General features: G+C 37.7%; 1 protein-coding gene across 1 annotated transcript in view; it reads left to right on the plus strand.

The window, feature by feature from the left end:
• Nucleotides 1-20,820, plus strand: part of HMGCLL1 (3-hydroxymethyl-3-methylglutaryl-CoA lyase like 1) — a 76,751-nt gene extending 55,931 nt beyond the window's left edge. Inside the window, exons 8-9 of the mRNA XM_053973995.1 lie at nucleotides 13,754-13,879; nucleotides 15,985-20,820. Of these exons, the coding sequence (XP_053829970.1) occupies nucleotides 13,754-13,879; nucleotides 15,985-16,098 (240 nt within the window). The 3' untranslated portion in view covers nucleotides 16,099-20,820. The remainder of the gene's footprint in view (nucleotides 1-13,753; nucleotides 13,880-15,984) is intronic.
• Nucleotides 20,821-21,072: the final 252 nt, after the last annotated feature.

A 21,072-nucleotide genomic window follows, 5' to 3' on the forward strand; every position in this document is an offset into this window, starting at 1 on the left:
ATAAAGGATTAATGAATAATAGAAATGTACATTGTTTAGCTGGCTGTAATATGCTGTAATATTGGATTTCAGAAGCTTTCAGGCCTAGTTACTGAACCAACAAACCTCAAGTCTAAGTCTGTTTCAGGACACTAAGAAAAGAGATCCTTCATCAGATATAGATTATTCTCATCTTCAAATTACTCACTAGAGCTGACTTGCAACAGTAGACATGACTTTCCTTTGGCTTATAATCAAACCTCAACTATCTTTAAAGTATTTTTAAACATTTGATTTGTACATGCAAATCTATGCATCTTTCTTTGGATCTCTGCAAATTCATACATACCACTCTATGTCTAACTGGAATATGAATGGAAAATCATTGCGGCAACTATACAAATAAAATCTGAAGTGGTTTTAGTTATTTGTCTTAAAAGCAAAGATCATTTCTATACAAATAGTATTGAAGCTGTGTATTTCTTAAAAAAATTAATTTGCCCCAAATATTCTTTTTCTTTGCTTGTGTCCTCCTTGCACACTTCTTTTTCTTGGAATGCTGCTTTATTGTATCTTGCCTTATCACGTCTTAAGTGCTTTAATTTCTGAGTTCCCCACCCTGTAAGTGGCATTCCTTTGCACATTTCATTCTGCAGTGTCAGTGGTACATTCCAATTTAAGCTTCATGATCATTTTCTGATTCATTAAATCTAGATACATTAAGGCCATACTGACTTGGTTGATCGGTGCCTAAAATACATTTCTAATATTGCTTTCATTTCTGTGCATTTTTGTCCTCTTGTGAATGCACTTTATGCAAAAATAAGCAGATTCAAAGAATTTACTTTAGGTGGTTTTCTGGTCTTCATCAGATTCTGTTCTGCTCCACCTTTAGTTGTCATATCTGGAACTGTTGAATAGTTTGAAAAAGGGAAAGGAACTGGTATTAATAAGATATGAGAAGACAATTCTGTTTTTTCACCTTTTTCCAGATTATAAGAATCTTGCACAGTAGAGTTTGCAAACAAGGCTCACCCAAAATTGCAGAGAATATAATTTAGATGCAAAATTAGCAGATTACAGTTACTTTTTAGGGTAATACTCCACACAGCCTATTAGAGTCATTGTCCCCTTCACTTTCTTGTCCTTTATAATTCCTTTTGGCCATCCTTGGCCTCTGTCAGTGCTTAAGTAGAGTAAATATCCTGCTGGCAGTTCACTGGCAAGAGGAAAGAATGATGTGAACAGATACTGTGCTCCTGCATTCACCTAAACTGAATGTTTTCCCTGGTACTTATGTTAATTTTTTTTCTCTCTTTCACTGTTTTCCTAGTCATTGTTTGATAATTTTAAGTCCACATAGCCAGAGCAGCAGTCTCTTTACAGACCCCCTTTTATCATCCCAACAGTGTCTTGTTTAACTTGACTGTTTAAATGGGTAAAAGTCAGCATCATCCAGTTCTGAAGTGGATTGGGCAGCAATCCAGCTCTTTTTGTTAGAGACAGACATTCATTTTTTTGGACTAGAAACAAATTACTTCCAAATGCTGGAAATGTAAGAAGGCTTAAAAAAAAAAAAAGGGTTCAGGTGTTTATAGAACAAATTAGTATAAAATAGTTTTCAAAATGCTAAGCCACATTTAAAATAAATATTTAGTACTTTTAGAAGCTGTGAAAATACAGCACTAAAAACCTGAAATCACTGATCTTTAGCATACATAAAATGTATGGTGGGGGCACACTGGTGTCAAATTCCCCATGCATATTTCTATTGTGCATTGGATTGCATGCTTAAAAGGTACTAGTTTGGGGTGTTTTTTGCATGATTGATAGTGACTAGCTGTAGGTTTAATGATATGACTGCCTGTAGCAATCAGGAATTGAACTGATAACTGTTATTTTACAACAGTGTTTGATTCAATTCCTAAAAATGAAAGTCTTGATTATCTAGATGACTGGAAAATAAAGAATTTTAATTGGTCTGAAGATTGTTTCTTTTGCCTTATTCAGCATTACATAAGCACTCTCTCATCCACAGAAAGACAAGCTCGTTCTCTGCAATTGTTACTTCTCCCTTCTAGTTTTATAGTGTTTTGCTTGTCTCACCCACACCTTCCAACTTCCACAACAAATGAAATGGGATTTCCACAAATACAATCCTACACAACTGGCTCATCTCAGAATCCATCATTGCAGGCCCATCCCATTCTCCCTTCTCAGCACTCCTGCCACAACATGCATTTCTTCCTCAGTTGCTGTCTCATCAGCTGCCATGGTCATTTTAATGTCTCAATAGGGTTTGCATTCCCACAGTGGCTGTATCACTCCTTCAAAGGGTTGCCATGCTCAGCACATCCTGGCCTCTCTGGTACTGTGGCCAATTGCTATGTAAAACTTGCATCCCAAAAACCAAACTCTCCAAAAGTCCAGACTGACAACTATGGATGGTCCCTAAAGGATGTAAGTTCCCAGACTGTGCCAGAAATTGCTTGGTGGAGCTCTGTCTGCCCCAGGGCAAAGCTGTGTCCAGGACTATGCAAGAGTTACACACAGTGGACAGTTGAATCCCAGCCCTGATGCCATTTAGGTTTTTGGTCATATATATTGCCACAAAAGAGCACAACTTCTGTGCATTAGCCACACAAAAGAGAGGTTTTTGCTGTCATTCCTGGTAGCATTTGTGGCATTCCACAAATGGCATTCCATAATGACATCCAAGGCTGTCTCTGGAGATGAGATTTCAGAGGTTCTGGTCAGCTCTGTGTGCTGCTGCTGTCTCTGGGGATTTGAGTTTATATGCTGGACACTAAAAGGTATGTGGAGCAGTAACAGAAATAAAATACAATATTTAAACATAATTTAAAAAAGAATTGTGAAAGAAAATTTTCAAAAATTTTGTCAAGATACTATTAAGTACCTTTAAGACCATTTTTCCCCCAGAATTTAATTCCTTATTTAATTTGCATTCTTTTTGGAAAATAATTTTTTTCTGTAAGTGTTGCTTGACTTGTTTTTAGAAGTTCTTCCTATAATCATATGGAACTTTAATCTGTACACATCAGCTGGAAGAAGATAAATGGCTTTTAGACATGTTTATTTTTCTACTTGATGGGAATTACTTACTCCCTCTCCCTTTTTACCCTAAAGTAGTTTTTCTTAAAGTTTAATAGTAACTGTAAAAAAAAGGACAGAATCACTACAATGCTTTCCCTCTTGGAAATTATTGCTTTTATGACTTTTCATTATTTGTGACTGTGTGTATTCTAGTTTTTGCCTGAAAAAGAGGACATCACATGGAACCTGAATTTCAGACCTAAGCAAGGGTCAGAGGAGTTTGCCATGGCTGGACTTGGGAAATGACAAATCCCAGGGTCTCCAGTAGGGAAGTGTAGTGTTTACAGGATGATGCTTCCTTCCTTTTTGGGCAGCTCTACAGACAGCTGTGCTGAGGGGGTGGAATTAAACTCTGGCCATTCTTGCATATTTACAGCTCCTCAGAAGGAATTTTATTATTATCTAGCAAACAATGAAGGAGGGAGAATTATTTCCTTTTTTGAGATGTATCAAGTGGCATTAAACAAGATCTTAGTGTGTTTTCTAAGGTAAATTAAACTGCAGAAAATCTCTAGATAACTGTGACCAGAAGGCTGGAGTTCTGAACTCACTCCAAATGAGTGCTGGGTGGATCTTTGTAGCTTGGGAGAACAAGGGAGGATTTGCATAAGTGGAATTAGTTGAAGATGACTCTTCAGCTAAGACAGAAACCAAAGCTGATGTAGTACCTAAAGTATGACAATCATTTTTTTCATTCTGTGCTGTGCTGAAGCAACACAGAAACAGTCTCCCGAGTCAAATAATTTGTCACTTATCTATTTTTTTTCTTTTGAAATATTGCACTATGAATTGCAACAGCCAGGCATTCAGAAATGAAAACTTTTTTTTTTTTTTTTTTTTTTTTTAAACATAAAGGAATGGTAGTGTTATACACTCCAGCTTGCATGTTTGCCTGTTTACTTTTTTCTTCTTTGTTGCTTAGTGCAAATGATATGTGGTAAGATTGCCAGAGGCAAATGATGTGATTTGATAAATGGAGTCCATTCAAATGCATAAAGTAAACACTTACAGAAAGAAAATTTTTTTCTCCAATGTTCGTAGAAGTTAAATTTTGCTTGCACTAAGAGCTGCAACAATAGGAGATAATTTTAAACATGATGGAGCATTTTTTCCTCTAAAGAATAAACCAAGTAAACAAAATAAAAGATTTAGCAGAGCAATAAAATGTATGTATCTGTAGCAAAATACAAGGTGCTAAGTTTAATGCCTTTTTAAACAAAAGAAGTGTTTTGTCTTTACTGCTGGCAGATACATTGGATAGACAATTACAGATTGTTTTTCTTTTTATAAAAAGGAACTTCCCTCAGAATAAGAGAAAAGTATTTTCAAGGCGTTTTACATTTTGTGGCTCCCCACCTTAATGCTAACACTTAATTAGTCAATATATTTGAAGGGGAGGTAGTGTAACATGCTAAGGTACTGTAATGTGATGTACATTATAAAGTTGATCCAATTGTAATGGAACAGTAGATGATGAGAAACTATCACACTAAAAAAAAAAGTTTCTTGCATTATAATGAAAATTGTGATGAAATTTTATTTGAAATAAAAATTCTCTCTGCCTAGGGTGGCCAAAAAATTCCTTATTTGATGGCATCTTCTTTGCCCATGTTACTGTAATTATTGTTACTGGAATTATTCCCATCCTGGAATCCGACTCATGACACTGTATTTTTTGCACAAAATATAAAGTGCTACTTCCTTGAAATTATACAGATGAATGACTAAAACATATATTCCATCGCTCTTAAAGGGAGATTGTTCCTTGGTCCTGAATTTTTGCAGTAGATTTTCTAACAAGACCTTAGTGGTCCCATTTGTTAAGTACATTTGTCTGAGTCTTGAATCAAATAAGGATGTGCACAGCCATTTGCAAGTTCACAGGCTATTTAGCAAGAGTGAATTTTAAGAAAAAAAAGCCAATAGAAGGTTTTTTTTTTTTTTCTTGTTAAAAAATATAAAGGGAATAATCAAATTGCAAGCAAACAGAAATATCTGGTACTTTACTATACTATCATGTTTACTGTAATATTGCCAAGATTTTTGCTTAACTAGTTGGGAAAGTGGTCTTTAGTTACTCTAGAGAATGAGGTGCAAAAGAATGAATACATTTGGTTTCAGGTTTTTTTTATGGCATTTGATGGAGTTGTTTACTTCATTTGATAGAGCTTTTTACTCTTGCAATGCTTTTCAAAACACAAATAGCAGTGAAGAAAAAAAAGAAGCAGGATAGCTGCTGTAAATATTTTGTAAAATGTCCATCTGAAGCCCCTCAACCCCTGGTAATTAGAAGCCATACTGTGGAGATTGACAGAGTAAATTACCAGTTAATGTTTACACAACAAAACATATGCCCAGTACAATATCCTACACTGATGTTACTGAAACCAGAGTCCGGAAATGTACAGTGGAAACAAGACGTGGTACTTTTCTTGTGCCAACATAAACAGCAATTACAGCACAGTGTGAGAGAAGTCATAAGAAATACTACTGCATATCAGTAGTTCAACAAAGTCAGCACTTTTGTGTAATTGCAGGGGGAAAGGGCTGAAAAACATTACAGATCTCAGCAAGAAATGGGCCCTTTATACTTTTAAACTGATCCTTGATAAAACAATGCTGGGGTCATGAGAAGGCTACTCTGCCAATTTTGCTTCACTGTGGGATCCATTGACATCTGGCTGAGCTGCGGAAGCTGGAAAACTTCTTTAATATTCTCTTGACAGTAAAGTGGACATGTGGAAAACATTCTAATCTGTTAATCTTTGGTGCTCCTGAAGAAAAGGGACATTTGGCTTTGTACTTTGTGATGATAAATATTGTCTCCAGTCTAGCTGTAAATAAGTTAAAAGCATTTGAATGGAGGATGCAGTTCTTATTTTCCATATATGGGAGAAGATGGATGTGCACCTGTGCAATCCAGAAGATGTAACGAATGCCAGGAGTTTTTTCTAAGGTTAGTTTACCATACATCTTGGAAATCCACCTTTCTTTATGCTGAGTGTGGTTTGTCAATGAATATTGGTGAGCAGAGTCTCTGAATGTCCGTACATCCTACATACTAAAGTAGAATAAAGAATTGTTTCACTCAGGGGATGTTGAAAATAGAATTAAGAGAGATTTGAAATAGTAGTTAAGTCTGAATAAAAAGTGCAGGTTTTATTTAACAGCATTAACTGTACCAATTATTTTTGTTTGACTCTAAATCTAATATGGAGTGATGGTGAATGATGGAGATACATATCTGTTCAGCTTGAGTAGGATGCACAATTGTTCTTTTCTGTTCTGAGATTTATCTCCAGAAATGAAGAAAGGAATCTCATGCATTAGAAAATAACTGATATAAAAATATATTATGTATTCCAACTACAAAGCATCTATTATGCATTAAGAACAAATATGCAAAAGCATCTTTTGCATTAATATAAAATGCAAAAGATTCTATGGATTATGTAAAGACCAAACTCGGATTCAAAATTCTACATATCCTTGTAGTACATTCTAAAATAATATGAAAAATTGTAACAATGCATGAAGGCTCAGGCTGAATTGAAGTCATATGGCATTTTAAATGCTGTTATTTTGTTCCTTTAGATACCCTGATGCTTATATATGATGGTGGTACTCTGAAATGAAAGTTGTTCTGCTTTACTTTCCCTGTTTTTATAAATGCTGTCATTGCTGCAAATTTATTTTAAAACAATAGATATTTTTTGTCATCAGTCTACTTCATTTGCTCATATTGGTACAAGGTAGTGTCCACTGCCACTTAGTGCATAATGCTGCAAGTATTCTGGTTATAAGAAGTAAGAGAAATTATGCCTCCAGGAACAATTTGGCCACCCAGCTTAAGCTGAAGGGTGACTCAACACAAATTGGTCTTGCAGTAACTGGAAGGATTGGGAGTTGGTAGAAGCCAGCAATGACAAAGAAAAAAAAAAAAATTGAAAGAATTTGTAGTTTCTTTCTAAGGTACAGATACAGTAAGAGGGCTACATAAGATAGATTAATTTCATTATATGCTCCCTGAATGTAGGAAAAAAGGGGCCTTTTCAAATGCTGTCATGCTTGGATCAGATTTGCCATTTTCATTGATAGATTCACATGTTCCACATTTGCCACATGTACTTCAAACACTAGACCTTTCAAATCAGTGCCTTTCCCTGATTCTTCATAGTAGTCCTCTGCCCTTTTCAGTATTGTGGCTCACAGAGAAGTGCACTGCCTGCAGCCTGCATCTCAGACATTGATTTTTACCTGTTCTGTCCTTCATTCAACTCATTCTCAGCTGATGCCTCATATTATGATAATTCAGCCATTTAATTTTAGTGGGTATGTGTCTACTCAGCTTATCCTCTGCGAGCCACCCATGGAAGTGGATTATTTTTCTTTTGTCATTGGACCATAACAGTCAGCAGCTCCAAGCATTCTTTGTTCAGTCCCAGCTTAATTTGCCTCTCCCAAAGCTACCCTCAGTAACTTTACCATGGAGTTAAGTAATCATTTATCTCCCCTGTCCATTCAAAGCCCTCTATTTATTTTCCAGTTTATTTTTATTCATTTACAGTGGCATGTAGCATATGAGAAAGACCTTGTTGTTACCTGATGATATGTAGGGCACAGGCAACCTAGCACAGCTTTTGCATCTCTGGACTAGACTGTTCTATCGCAGCCTACCCCAAAGCTCCCCTTTGCCTGTTTGGTCTAGTTCTCCCTTTCCCTCCAGTCCCCAGGATTATTATCTTCTTTTCCCTACCTATTTCATTGGTCTCCTGACTGTGTTCATACTTTTGTCTATAGAACAAATACCTTGTGTTTATAGATCAGGTTATTTCAAGACACAGTAAGCAGATAAATTGTTAAACCATCACAGGTTGGCTTGAGAGCAGCAACTTCTGCTGAAGAGCATCCGGAGCAGTAACTACTTACTTTGAGTCAGCAGCAGCATCTGGCAATGCCCTGGCTTGCCTGGGGAGGGAAGGAAAGGAGACTGGAAAGTCACTTACTGTTTGGATGATCATTGCATCTTCATGGGTTCCAACAAGACCTTGGCGTGCCTCCTGCTCCCCCTGCAGCTTTGTGATCCTTAGCAAGGGAGACCTCAAGTTGAGCACAGCCCCACACAAGCAAACCCGGTGTTTTTAAATATAAGAGTGCACATATTCATAAAAGGAGCGCAATAAGCCTGCATAGGCAATAAAAATAATGATTTGTGAACATCTGCTTCATTAATTGTGTTATGGCATAGGATTTTTATTAGCATTCCAAAATCTCAAAACCAGTCTCATGTTGAATGGAGTTGATTCCCCATAAACATCCATGAATGTTTTTTTGAAGAGCCAGATCTGCAACACAGACCTCACTGCTCAGGCTTTTTGTGCAGGTGATGCATTGTCAGTCAGGGACACTGATTTTCCAACTCAGAGAAATTGCTTTACAATTCTTTCTTGGGGTAAGAAAAAAATCACAGTCAGCTGCTTCTCTCCTTGGACATTTTAACTCCCAGACCGACTAGTTCCTGACAATAAGGTGGAAATAAGGTGGAAATAAGGTGGAAATAAGGTGGAGCTTCCCTAAGCTTGTAACTAAGCCCAGACTGTGATCTCTTAAGATCAGTATCCCTTCTGTGCCAAACTTGAGAGTGCAAAGCTACAAAAATATCTCCAAGAAACTCATGTAAAACTTATTGAATATTAATGTAACAGAGTGTTTTTCTTCCCCAAAACTTGTTCCCGGAAGTGGCCAAGTCCATTTTTCACTGAAACTTTCAAAACAATCCAGTCTGAGGCAGAGACAAGGTATGGAAAATATAAGTTCCAGCAGTTAAAGGCTGACAAAGTAATAAACAACTGAAAGTGGGGCCTTATGACGGAAAGTGTTAGGGAACTTTAACTCTAGATGTCACTGCCAGCTTTGCTTATAATAAATGTGTCAGTAGCAATATGAAGAGATGTGTACAATGAGTTAAAGGAATGCAGTATTGACCTATTTTATGTGGCACGTCTGCCCACAAATTGCTTGCATCTCAATATGTTTTGGAAGAAAAGGATTTTTTCCCCCCCGATGAATGTATTAATTTTCAAACGACGTGAACTGGGAAATTTGCTATTTTAATGTAACAGTGACACCCTGTGGTCAGTATGGATGGTGTTAACTCAGAAAAGCAGTTTTGTGATGTGTTAACCTTTAGCAAAAGCAGAGAAAAAAAGAAGCAGGAAGGAAATGCAGATAACTTTCACAGGTTACCACAGAGAGATCTCATCCCATTTTATTGCCTTATACATAGAAAATTATGCTTCTAAATTCTTTAATACCAAAATAATATTTATTTGCATACATTTATTATATGAAATACAGGAGAATAGCAAGCTTTGATTTTAGACAACTTGACAAGGTAAATCAGGGAAGGGTCTTTGTTGCCACTGAACCTTACAAAGCATTGCTGGCATAGTCATTTCTGTGTCTGGTTAATTCTCTGTCTCTCTCCAGGACAGGGTGTTTCTGCCAGTGGCATACCATGTAGCTGTGGGTAGCAGACTGATGCCAGAGAGACACAGTAATATGGCAGAACCACACCATTCCAAGAGTGCCAGCTAGGCACTGACCAGGCTGCAGCATTAAATAGCATTAGTCTTGTACTGCCTTTTGTGTGGGCAGCCTTTGACCTGACATATCTTACTTCTTCCTCCCTGCCTTCTCCCTGCCTTCACCTTTCCTTGAACAGAAGCTGAACTAATGCAGCCATTCTTTGCAGTATCTACGTGCACCCATCTTTAAGACATTGGGCACTGAACCTCACAGTGCTGTGGCCCCTTTGTGGCACAAATCTTTTCCTCTTTAATGCGTATCTTGTATCCTTGATATTATGCTTTCAAAATCTCATTGTTGAGAAGAAGCCTAATTTATGAAAGACTTGATTTATAGCTTCTGATTTATACCACATACTTTCCTGGAGTTACTGATGCTGACCTTGCCATTTTTAAGAGAAAAACAAAGTTAAACTTCTGCCAGACAAACCAGGTTTAAAGATCAGTAAGGAAGGAGACTGACTGTCCCAACAAGAAGTTATGGGGAGCTAGTAAAGCAAACTGAGAAACATGAAGCATTTATTATTCACTGGCAATAATGGTTTCCTGTTAAAATTGGCTGTTTGACAAAGGTGATGAATTTAATTCTTTTCTTTCTCATTGGGGAATTAGGAAGTTAGCATGGGACAGGAGTAAAAAGTCCTCTGCCTCCTCTAGAGAGTAAGCTAATGCTAGCCAAAGCTAAAGTTTGGAAGGTGTTCAGGAACCACTGTCAGGAATTTTGTGATTATCAAAAAGTGTCAAAAAATATTGAAGTACTGTAGTTGTCCTGGAAGCCAAGCCATTGTTCACCCCCACACATGTCCATGTGGAAGCAGCTCAGCGAGTGCTGATTTAGGACATATGCTATGAAATAGCTGCAGTACAACTTCTCATGAATGTCAGCACAATTTAGTGCCTGTCAGGAAGTGACAGCGAGACTGTGGATTTTTTAAACATCATATTGACAGTGAATTTTTTGCAAGCTTGGATTGCTAAAAGGATTGAAACTCATTATCTCCTGTAAAAGTCTAGACAAATATAGAAGATGTCACAAAGGAAAACACCTTGTTTTACATATTTTGTCAATTTTTAGGTTTTACTTTAGAGCTCCTTGGGCTTTGAATGGCTGCAAAACCAAAACAGCTTCATAGCTGCTCAGACGTGCAGAGGAGTTATTTATTAGGTGCTATTTCAGACTCTGTGCTTGGACAGGCTGGGCTGTAATATCAAACTCCAAATTAGTTAGTAGCACTGCTGAGGGATGTTTTCTAACATCTGTTTTTAGCACTGTTAGATTGGAGCTTAGAGTATGGATTTTTTCAGGATTTTTTTGAATTGGGCCACACTGAAGATGAACTGGGGTTATTCTGCACTTGAGTCAGCAAACACATTATAACTGTCTGTGCAACATGCAAGAGCAGACAGATGCAGCTGACCCTGTTGATGAAATAGTAGTACATTGCGGTAGATATCCTTTCAAAAGCATTCTGAAGAGAAATTTAAAAGACATTAACTTAAAGGAGAGGCACCTGCTCACTGCATATTAAGACCTGATTTGAAGACTGTCAGATTTGGAGGTCAGTCAGGGTTGCTGTATTATATATGCCATGTTTAGACCTTGCCTTCCAGTGGTTTAATGTTCAAATAGCAAATACATCCTGATAGAGATGCAATTTTAGAGACTTTGTGTTTATGCACTGTTTCTGGGAAGTAATGGATTAAGTGCCCTGTACTAGGTTAAAGCCATCCCCCCAAGGATGTCACCAATGTAAAGGTGTTATTAGACCTTCTTCTTTTTTATATTTAGCCAAAATAGTCAATGATTTAAAAGACAGAGCAATTATCACTGTCCATCATGTGGAAATTACTGCTCCCACTGCTTAGTCAGCGGAAGGCATCAGGGTTTTATATGCTCTTGCATCTACAGTAAGATAAATTGTCTGAGCTCACTCCAGCTTCCAGTGAGGGTACTTTGAATAACTCAGACAAGGCTGCCTGAGAATACAAGGGTGTGGTTAGACAAAAACATAGGTTCATGTTACCTTCAAGTCACTGTGATATCCCATATCTGCCCACAGTCACCAACACTTTCAACAAACAATTATTTTTTATAAATAACAATTTCCAGCCGTCATGAATCAATATTCTCTGAGTCCTGGACACAGATGTGTCATATAACACATTTTCTGACTGGTGGCTTACACAAAGAAAGAGTGTGACAAGTGACTGAAATGTGAAACATGCACTTTGGTGATTCACTCCATAAGTCACAAATTAGTGTACTTTAGTAGTACAGTATCGCTTTTTAGAGACTCTTATTATGTGAGCAATATTAAATAGCACTCTCCTGCCTGTCACAGTTATGCACCTCGACTCCTTTGAGGTCTTTATTACAGGCTTTGAGCAGATACCTAGATCTGTCACAGTGCGCTGTCGTATTGTGCTGGGCGGCGACAGCAGGGGCGCGACCTTCCCCCCGTGAGCTCTGCTATTCCCAGTTATCCCTTGGTCCAGCACAGGAACAGATAACGGTGACACGGGACTTGGGGTAAAACTGGGTGGATTTATTAGGTCCAAGACCTGGGACCCCAAGACGAAACTTAGGGACTCTGCAGAGGTTTTTATAGGGGAAGTGGTATAGGGGAGGGCATGTGAGGGCATGGCAGGGGAGGAATCCAGGGCAGGACTAACTTTCTATAAACCTGTCAGGGAGAGCAGGGGAGGGGGATAATACAAAGTAACAAATGGGGTATCGAATACTACAAGATAGACAAGGAACACTCTGGAAAAAGGGGTAGGGATAGGGAGGATTGACAACTTAAGAGGAGGAAGTTAGGGAAGGGCTTGGGGCATGGGTAACTCAGGAGGGGAGGAGATTAGGGAGGAGAATAGTGGGCAAACACAAACTTAAAGCAAAAACCACACCACAACATGGATCAATATTCTCTGTCCAAGAACAGGACCTGAGACAACGCTTTATTATTGCTCTCCAGAGATGTTGGAAGTTCAAAGAGTCTGTAAGGCCATTGATAAAACTATGGAGCACCCTGTTAAAACTAGAAGCAAGTATTACAGTTGTTTATTTTGGAACTAAAAAACCAACTACTAGGTATATTTGGAAAGGGGACTTAGCAACTGCAACATGCAGGATGTATCATTTGCCTACCTTGGCAGCTAGGTGCATGCATCTGTATCCTTCTGGGAAGGAGAAGCTTGGGCTCCCAGACCAGCCTGCAGGGACAGGTAGGTTCTTCAGAAGAGAGATCAGCAATCTGTGCAGTCAGACCTCTAAGCCAAACTTCCTGACTTGTGTATGTGGGTAACAAGCATGGCTTAGACTTTCAATCTCTCTGTACCCAAAGTCAGGGTTTGAAAATGTATCTCTGCACAGGAAATCCTGTCCTGAATTTCAGTCTCCCTGACCTGTCTTACAGTTTTAGTGTATGTCTGTCTAAATTATTCCTGTGGGGAAGGGAACCCTCTAGTGCGCTTAAGGCAGAGAGGAGCTTGTGTCTTTGAAGGCCTAATAATTGTTCTGCCTAATTCCCTTGCCCGCTTCTGATTATCTGTAGAACCTGAATGCCTCCAGAGGCAAGGGGAAGACTGTAGAGCCTTCTCTGACAAGGAAGACCCAGTGTCCTGGATTACATACCTAACATATTGTTATCAGAAAATGATTGCTTTCCAATTTCAGCTTTATTTTAAAATCATATCATAGAAAGAAATGGGTGCAAAAGCTTTTTTGCATTAAAACCTTCCATAGTAGATGCAGGTTATTTAAAAGCACTAAGTTGAAAGATAAAGAGAGAAAATACTTAAATCTATTTCTATAAAACAGCAATCATCTTATCTGCCAAAATCACACGTAATGGACCATTAGTTCTTTGTTCCATATCCTGTGTTTGAAAAGTCTTACCTTATAAAGATGTCAGGACTAAAACCATTATAAGGAATTTTCTCCAAGGAACACACCCATTTGTGGAGAAATGCATATTTTCTGCACAGTAACCAATACATATGGCCTGCCATTTATGAAAAATTATAAATAATACTCTGTGCTGGTGCTTCATTTTTGTGTTGTTATTTTCCAGATGGGAGTTGCTGTAGTGGATTCATCTGTTGCAGGACTTGGTGGGTGTCCCTATGCAAAAGGTGCTACTGGAAATGTAGCTACAGAGGATGTGATATACATGCTGAATGGTCTGGGGATCAACACAGTAAGATATTTTTACTTTCTACTTAAGACTTTAAGGAAAAATAAATATTTTTTTAGGAAACATACGATACGCACCTCACAAGAACTTGTGCTGTACAATAAAATATTCAGAGCCCATAGTAGTTTTTGCAAACTCAGTGCTTTACTATGGCTTGACATGTAACAGGAATGATGTTGTCTTCATTATCAATTTAGACTAGAAATGGTTTGCATATTTAACATAATTTGAATAATCCACTTCTTCCTACCTGGAGCTATGAGGAACTTAGTAGCAACTGTTTTGTGTCATTGCTCTGCCTCAGTAACCACAAAAAATTCAGTACTGTAGACATTGCTACAGAAGGCTGATCATCTCAACAGTGGAAAGATTGAGCTCTGCTCAGTTTTTGTCACAGTTTTGGATTTGGATCATAGTGCTTATTAATTTGTTGTCAATTTTTCTGACTTCAAAGTTGATAAAAATTGTGGTGTTTGGCACCCAAGCGCAGGAATTGTTATTTCTCAGGTAGCCACTTAATATATTTCAAAATTGTACAAAACCTGTTATGGCTAAGAGGCTTCACAGTCATTTTTATTCCCAGTCCTGTTCCTGGAGGAGAGGGCGGAGCAGCTTATATGTCCTGAGCTGCGCTTTAATGACCCTTACCAGTGAGCATCCACACCTCAAGAGCACCCATTTAGTATCCCTGTCTGGTTGGGATGTTAATTATTCTGTATTCCTAGGATTCATTTACTGCCTTCTTCAAAAAAGGTGCTCTTTGGTCTTCCTGTCAGTCCCCATTTATCTGGATACGTGGCATAATGAGTTTGTGCTAACTCAGGTATTGCCGTAACTTTATGTTTAATTTACCCATGGACACGGAGAGTCAGGTTCAAAGGAGATCATATAAAAACTGCCAAAACTACAAAGTGTGTGTTGCATTTAAACTACCACAGAAAGAAATCTAAATGCCTGATACCTGAAATAGGAAGTTTTGAATTATTGAGGAGCTCATTGGAACTTATTTGGAGGCTGCAGTTCCATGTGGTGTACATGCCAGTAGAGTTCCTTGACATGAAAGGATTACAGAACTTGTTTCTGAATTGCACATTCCTTGGGCACTCTTAAAGCATATTCAGTGCTTTAGAGTTCACTGTAAGCATTTATCTGCTCTCATTTGCAGATAAATGCTTACAGTGGAGTTCAGGGTGGATATCAGACACATGTTTAGAAAATATTCAATCACAAGTGTCACTGTACAAGTGGACTCTGTTTTGAACTGTTTGTACACACTTTGGGGTAGCTTCTCTTCATGAAGATGTTTATTCTTTTGGAACAACACAATTCTTTGAAATAAGGAGCAGAAATCATGCATTTCACTTTACATTGCAGTGCACCTTAGACTTATGCTTTCAGCATAGTCTTTCCTTGGGCAAAATACTCATTGACATTTCCAATTGACTCATAGCAAAAGGAAGCAATTGAGCAAAAATAGTCAGATTATATGAAATATACCATGTCCCAGGCTTCTTGATAAGATTGATTAATCTGTTAACAATCTGGTGGCCAAGCAAGAATACAGCTTGTCCTAAAGGTTGATACCAAATCCCATGGAGACAATCTCACCACCAAATGCTATTTCTTTTTTTGTTTGGTTTGATGGTGGTTTTATTTAGGTTTTGGTTAATTTTAAATTTTAGCTTATGCAGTAGCAAAACACAAGTCTTTGCTTTTTGAATCCTTTTTCATGCTTTTTGCATGAAATTTTGTATTGTTGGATGATAAATAAGTATAGTACATATTTAGACTCTATATTTTTCTTCTAACTTCTAGTTCTAATTGCAGCTCTTTATTCCAGATTCTTTTGGGGTTGAAAGATATTACTTCAGTATTTGGTCCACTGGTGATGGGACAAGAAATCAGTCCCAAAGTAGGAGAACTTTTCAAACAACTAGAAGCTGTAACTATCAGTAAATCACTGTAACTTTACTGATTCCCATTACTGACCTATATCATGAATCAGGCCCTTTGTTTGCAAAAATTAGACCCTGGTGCAAAAAACTTGGAGTCTAAGTATTTTTAACATGTGCATTTATTATTCTTAACATTTTTCACCTCTTTTTTAGGGAGTAAATCTTTGTGCCGTGATGGAAGCTGGAAACTTCATCTGCACAGCTTTGAACAAGAAAACAAACTCAAAGGTTGCACAAGCTTCCTTCAGTACTGGAACTATCAATTAAATGGATTTTTCTTTTTGCAGCTTGATTACATTTTCCATTTACCTTGACCAAGAACATTTGCTTTAGGAAAAGAAACAAGAAAACCATTGAATCAAAGAAACAAAATAGAACCGATATATAATTTTTTAAATGGGAACAGTTATTGTACTGTACTGTCTTGTCAGGAATTGTCTGATTTGTAAGTAAGAAATAAATGACTGTAGTACAGAACCCTGTACTTCATACTTCTACAGATGAGAAAAATGTATAAACACCAGGACACTTTTCCATGTTTTAAATTGAATTTTTAGTTCTTTTCAGGAAAACTGGGTAGAAACAGTGAGTACATAGTTAAATTTTAATCAAGATGTCTTTCAGAACAGTAAAAATATTTTCAGTAGTTTATGAGATCTCACACTGTGTGTGGCCATTCTATTATGTATTTTATTTATCTGAATTCTTGCTTTTCATTTGTCAAGTCACTGTGTTATGAACACAGAGCCAAATCTGAATTCATGGTAAGAATTTTTTAGCAATAGAACTTCTTTTAAATTTTGTATAACATCTGCTAAATTATGGATGACTTTATCTTGTTCCAAGACATTGTGGTGAATGGCACTCTGCCAGGTCCTTCCAATCCTCCAGCAAATTTCCTTATTAGTTACATATGTTAAATTTGTTGTAGTTGCATTTTTTGGTCAACTTATTAAAACCTAATTATATGAAGCAAATAAAAATTGGCAAGGTTTCCACATCATTCAGGTTCATAATGGTGTAGAAAGGGCTACATTTTCATCCAAGATTTCATCAAAAAATTAGATTTTTCATTCTGTAGGCTATGAATTGATAGTCTCATTCAGAAATCACAGGTTGTTTAGGATAATAGTATTTTGCTGGACTAGCTTACACAAAGGAGACCACTTAGATTTATTTTTTGTGCTCTACTGATAATGATACTGTTCCTTTAAATGCCTTAGCTCAACAAGATGCCAATGAACTGCACTGTCATTTTTAGATCTATAATGAACAAATGGACAAATTCAAAGAACCTTATCCTAGATATAAATGTTCAAGTGTGCCATGAAAATTCTGTCATGTTTTTCATCCTGAAACTTCATTACTCTTACTGGTTGGTTGTGTAGGATCTGTCTGTACTTCTCTGTGTACTTTGATCTATATTTTTTCTGAACATGGCCTGTTGACATGAAAATCTAAAACCCTGGACTGCGGTCTTCATCCATATTCTCAATATTCCTCAAAAATGTGAAATCTTGTCAAAAGGTATTATGAAAGAAAATGGAAGATAACACATAAAAAAGGAAAAGGCTGAATAATTTTTTGTCTGGAACTCAAGTCTGCCAAGTTACTGCTGAGTCATGGTTTGCCTTTGAAATACCAAAGTGAATTTTTCTGAGATCTTTTAGCCAGTTGTGTAGTTTCAAATTGGCATCGTTTAAGAAAGTCAGTCTTTGCATTCAAGGCAACACAAAGCTATAAATTTAATATAATACCCCTATTCTGTTTATGCCATAATGATAGTCAAAATTAATATAAGCTACTTTGTTTCACTCTTCTCATGGTAAAAGTCAAAGGATAAAAAATTGTGCTCAGGTGAGGCAAGAAATACCTTGCCTATCATTCCAAAATACTAAATCTTTCCTGCAGAGTCTAGTAAGGAGATTTTCAAGTACTCCTGAAGGTGTGAACACCCTGGTTTTCTTGACCTGCCCTGGATGCATGGTTGGATCACCACAAAAAAGCTCTTTCCTTTTTTTCCCCATGTTTCAGCTGGGGCTTTGCTATTTAGCAGCCGCTAGAGCTCATATATCAAAACATGAACTTAAATAAAACCAGGTCTTGAACCATTCACAGACTTAAAAATTCTGCAATGGATTAGACCCAATGAAGAAGTAAGGAAACAGCAGCACTAGAGTAAAGCCTAAATGTGGTGCCAGAATTGACATCTTAAAAACTCCCTAATTTATGTGTAATTTACCCCTGAAGGTGACTAACCTTACTGAAATACTTTCCTATTTAATAATAATTTTTCCTGTTTAATTTTCTCTGTAGGCACAGAATTGGCTCATTTGGAGCTGAAGTATGCAGTTTTCATGTAGATCCTGATGAATTTTCTTCCAGCCAGGGCCCTCTGAGCAAGCATGTTTAATTAACATAAACAATATTGAGCTTCTCAAAGACTGAAAGTGAAGTCAACCCTTGAAAAAAAAAAAAGCTGTTGTAATGCAAACCTGAATGTGAGAGTAAACAACTGAGCTGAGACTGAGCTTGCTGCTCAGCCTGGGGAGATTAAATACACACCCGTGACAGGACCATGAGGGAATGGCCTGAGTTGTATTGGGGAGGTTTAGGTTGGATATTAGAAAAATGTTCTTCACCCAGAGGGTGGTCGTGCACTGGAACAGCTCCCCAGGGCAGTGGTCACAGCACCAAGCCTGAAAAGAGTTCAAGAAGTGTTTGGACAATGCTCTTGGGAACATGGTGTGACTACTGGGGATGGTGCTGTACAGGGTCCAGGAGTTGGACCTGATGATCCTTGTGGGTCCCTTCCAACTCAGCTTATCCTGTGATTATGAACTGAAAAAAGAATACACTTGCTCGTAAATCTGGATGAATTTGTGCCACTGGGTAGAATGGAATTAAAAATTCCTAAGCCCAGAAAAATCCCAAGAAATGAATGTCAGTGCCTCTGCAACAGGTGGCAGGGTTCTTTTTCTTGAAGGGGGTGGTGGAGGCCTTCAGTTATCAGCCAGGTAAGGAACTGAACAGATAGTGTCCATTTTTATGCCTCTGTGCACAGTGTATCCTAGACTTCTCAGCATTTGGCCTGTCTGGTTTGCAGACAGTTGGCTCTTGATTCAAGGCTCTTGATTCTCCCTATGCAGTGAAACAGGGTACCTATTAAATCATGTGGATGAACAACCTAAAATGTCTCAGTTCTTCATTGGGTCTGTTTTAAAAACTACTTGTAAACTTGTGGAGAGCCTTAATTGCAGGTCTGTTATTCTGTAATGATGTGAGCGTTGGAAAAGATGAACAGTCACATCTGGAGCCTGTACTTTACCCACATGTTCAGCTTCAACCACATCGTGAGTTATCCTAATCCAGGGTAGAGGTCACAGACAAATAGATTGTTTGTCAGGATTGTTACGAGACAAAGAAACATAGAGCCAGAATAAAAAAAAGAAAACCCCAACCCAGTGTTTGTGTGCCAAAATTGCCACCTGGGATGAATTCAGGTCTGTGGGTCCAGGTGAGCAGTCTCTATAAAATCCTTGTATGACTGAGAATCTTGAGACATCTTGTGCTCTGTCTACTGACATTTTTTTATGTTTGTAAAATGATGCTGCTCTGCTTTCCTGGGCTGGCATAATTTTGACTCTGCAAACATTTTGACACCTAATCTCTGGCTTCACAAAATAAGCATCTATTGCTTTTAATAGCAAAGGCTATTAAATCCAATAGCTATGCCATGAGCGTGCATCACTCACATAGGCAGCATTGAATTCAGCACATAATAAAATAGCTGAGACCCTTTCAAAAACATGCCAAGACATGGGATGAGGCTCTCCAGTGCTTCTGACTTCCTAAACCTTTATGCTTATATTCAGAGTGACCCATCATTAGTGATGTCTGCTCTTTTAGTCCCTATCACTGTCCCCAGCTGAATACGTTGCTGTCACTTCACCCTGAAGTAGTCCCCTGGCTGTGGAGGGCTTGCATCCAGGTGTTTGTCTTCCATGAGTAGATGTTCTTATCACAGTGTCATTATAAAAATTATAAGTCAAGATATTACATTGTTGAAGGCATGACTGGTGTGCTTTGTTGGAGGAAAAGTTGATCAGTTCCAGTAGTATGAGCATAATCATTCTTCAGTGCCTTCCAGAACACAGCAATGACATAGATTCCATACAGTTCTAATGTCTTCCAGCAGCAGCTTTGTAGTTTAAACTTTTATGTATTAGGGCAACTTGGCTCTGGACCAGCACTTTAATGGCTCATTTTTGTGTATAACCAGAGCTTATGAAATAAGAACTAAATATTCTAGTGTTGTGAATAAGTCCAGAGAGGCTTTGGCTAATTTTCCTCTCTTAATAGTGTCATTTGAGTTCATAAAACTTTTATTATTGTATTAAGGAGTCACAAAATGAAGCCTACAAGTCTGTGAGATAAAATTCTTATGTTTGGGATCAGTGTTGTTGAAATTAAATAATACTTATCCAAAGAGTGTGAATGTATAAGATCTGCCCATTTTTTTTCACTGAGTTTGTTTTAAGGGGTAAAAATATTGTTTAGTTACTGTGATATCAGAAAATCAGTACTTTCTGCCACTGAATTTTTTCTATGATTTCTGACACTGCCTTCAGTTCTCTTCACTGATTGTGAAGTATCTAGAAAAGTGGCTAAATAGGTATAAGAGTGGCAAGAAGTAAATGGATTTGAGTTTTTGACTTGCTGATCAATGCTTTTCTTTTGTTATATTATATTTTTGAAGATTATTTTTCTCTACAGTCCTGCTGTAATGCAGTGTTGATCTTCATTGCTGCAATAACACAGCAGGCAGAAGGACTACAGCCAAAGTCAACTTAGTCCTTTGAAACCAATGTCAAAGGGATGATATGTTTGTCAAGGAATTGTCATGTATCTGCCTGGTTAAATGCATTTGTGATTTTGCAATATGTGGTGTTAAAGCTGAAATAAAATCTGTCTCGCTGTTTACTGAAACTGATATGCTCATGTATTATGCCAGATTCAGCAGCTCTGACTAACCAGCTCATGCATACAGCATTAGCAAATAGAAGCTGTCACTGACGTGTATGCCTGTGTTGACTTTGTTACCTTGTAATCCATTTTGAGTGCTTTTTCTTAGGATTACTTTTTAATCGGGTGTTCCTGTGTGTTTTTATAGCAGACAAATCTCTTTTAAGTTACTGGAGAAACATTTCTTTCTTCCATTAACTAAACATTAAAAGCTAC

Source organism: Vidua macroura, chromosome 3 (genome assembly GCF_024509145.1).
Source record: "Vidua macroura isolate BioBank_ID:100142 chromosome 3, ASM2450914v1, whole genome shotgun sequence".
NCBI lineage: Eukaryota > Metazoa > Chordata > Aves > Passeriformes > Viduidae > Vidua > Vidua macroura.